This window comes from Sardina pilchardus, chromosome 18 (genome assembly GCF_963854185.1).
Source record: "Sardina pilchardus chromosome 18, fSarPil1.1, whole genome shotgun sequence".
NCBI classification, from domain to species: Eukaryota; Metazoa; Chordata; class Actinopteri; order Clupeiformes; family Clupeidae; genus Sardina; species Sardina pilchardus.
In genome coordinates, this window is record NC_085011.1 from 3,607,061 (window position 1) to 3,608,458 (window position 1,398).

Below are 1,398 nucleotides of genomic sequence, written 5' to 3' on the forward strand. Positions count from 1 at the left end.
ATGGCAGTCATCTATGACGTATATTCCGCCCCTTTCGCCGCCAAAAGTTGACCTATGATGTATTCATAGGTCAACTTTTGGCGGCGAAAGGGGCGGAATATACATCCAGTCACGTGGCATGTTGTGAATACATCGTGCCAATCATGTGTTGTGATCTCGAGTGAGGTTGGTGTCGTGAAGCCTTGCGTACACGTACTGTTCTGCCATAAATAGATGCCCCATAAGAGCCCACAATCATTACAATATGGCTGCCGAGTGAAGGGACGGCCTACAGGGACTCTGATGGGAGTAGAAAAATGAAAATTCTGAAAAAGTTTCTGTGAGTTATATGTATTTGAGAGTGTGGCTTTGTGAGAGAGAGGCAAAGTGTGTGTGTGTGTGTGTGTGTGTGTGTGTGTGAATTTCTAAGTTGTTGTCTTGTCTTTACAGGCTTCACTTGACACACTGGAGCACCAGAAGAGTGTGTGTGTCTGGAAGGGAGTGAGTTAGTGTGAGTGAGTGAGTGAGTGTGTGTGTGTGTGTGTGTGTGTGTGTGTGTGTGTGTGTGTGTGTGTGTGTGTGTGTGTGTGCTGATGAGTGTGTGTGTGATTCAAGAGAGGCCACAGGTGCCCTCCACACTGGATCTCAGCCATCAGGGTTGCCATACCAACAGCAACCCAGAATGCAACAGAAGCACAGCCTGGTCTCCTGACCTGCAAGGCGATGTGGAGCAGAGGACAGTTACACACTCTCCCCACAGCCCGGTACGCACACACACACACACACGCACACAAACACACACACACACACACACACAATCACACACACACACACACACACACACACACACACACACACTCCCTTCAAAGCCCGGTACGCACACACACACACACACACACACACACACACACACACACACACACACACAATACCCCCACAGCCCATGCAAATACAGCATGCATGCGCACACACACACACTCCCCCAATAGCCAGTATGCATACACACATACTCCTCACAAACCCGGTACGCACACAAACACACACACACTCATACACATTACCCCAACAGCCAGTATGCCCCCCCCACACACACATACCCCCCACAGCCCGGTACAATACCCCCACAGCACAATAGTTGTATGGGTCTTAGCCTGTTTTCCTGTCTGTATTGTCATATTCCATCGTGTTTGCCCCCCATGTAACTTCCTGTTGGCCTTTGTTTACTTCCTTTGTCCAGTTCCGTGTGCTCCTTAGTTTATCTTTGCCATGTGCTTCTGTCCTTGCATGTGCTTGTGTCTCCATCCCCTCACCTGTTCCTGATTATACAGTAAGACTCAAGGGTCCCTGCCTTGTGCTCGACTGTGCCGTGGGGTCTCACTTAAGGTGTGTGTATCTGTGTGTGTATCGTATCCCTGCCTT

The 1,398-nt window shown here is 49.6% G+C and overlaps 1 protein-coding gene across 1 annotated transcript in view; it reads left to right on the forward strand.

Moving 5' to 3' along the window:
- add3b (adducin 3 (gamma) b) overlaps positions 1 to 1,398 on the forward strand; it is a 9,707-nt gene continuing 8,309 nt past the window's right edge. Inside the window, exon 1 of the mRNA XM_062520309.1 lies at positions 1 to 18. Within this exon, the coding sequence (XP_062376293.1) occupies positions 1 to 18 (18 nt within the window). The remainder of the gene's footprint in view (positions 19 to 1,398) is intronic.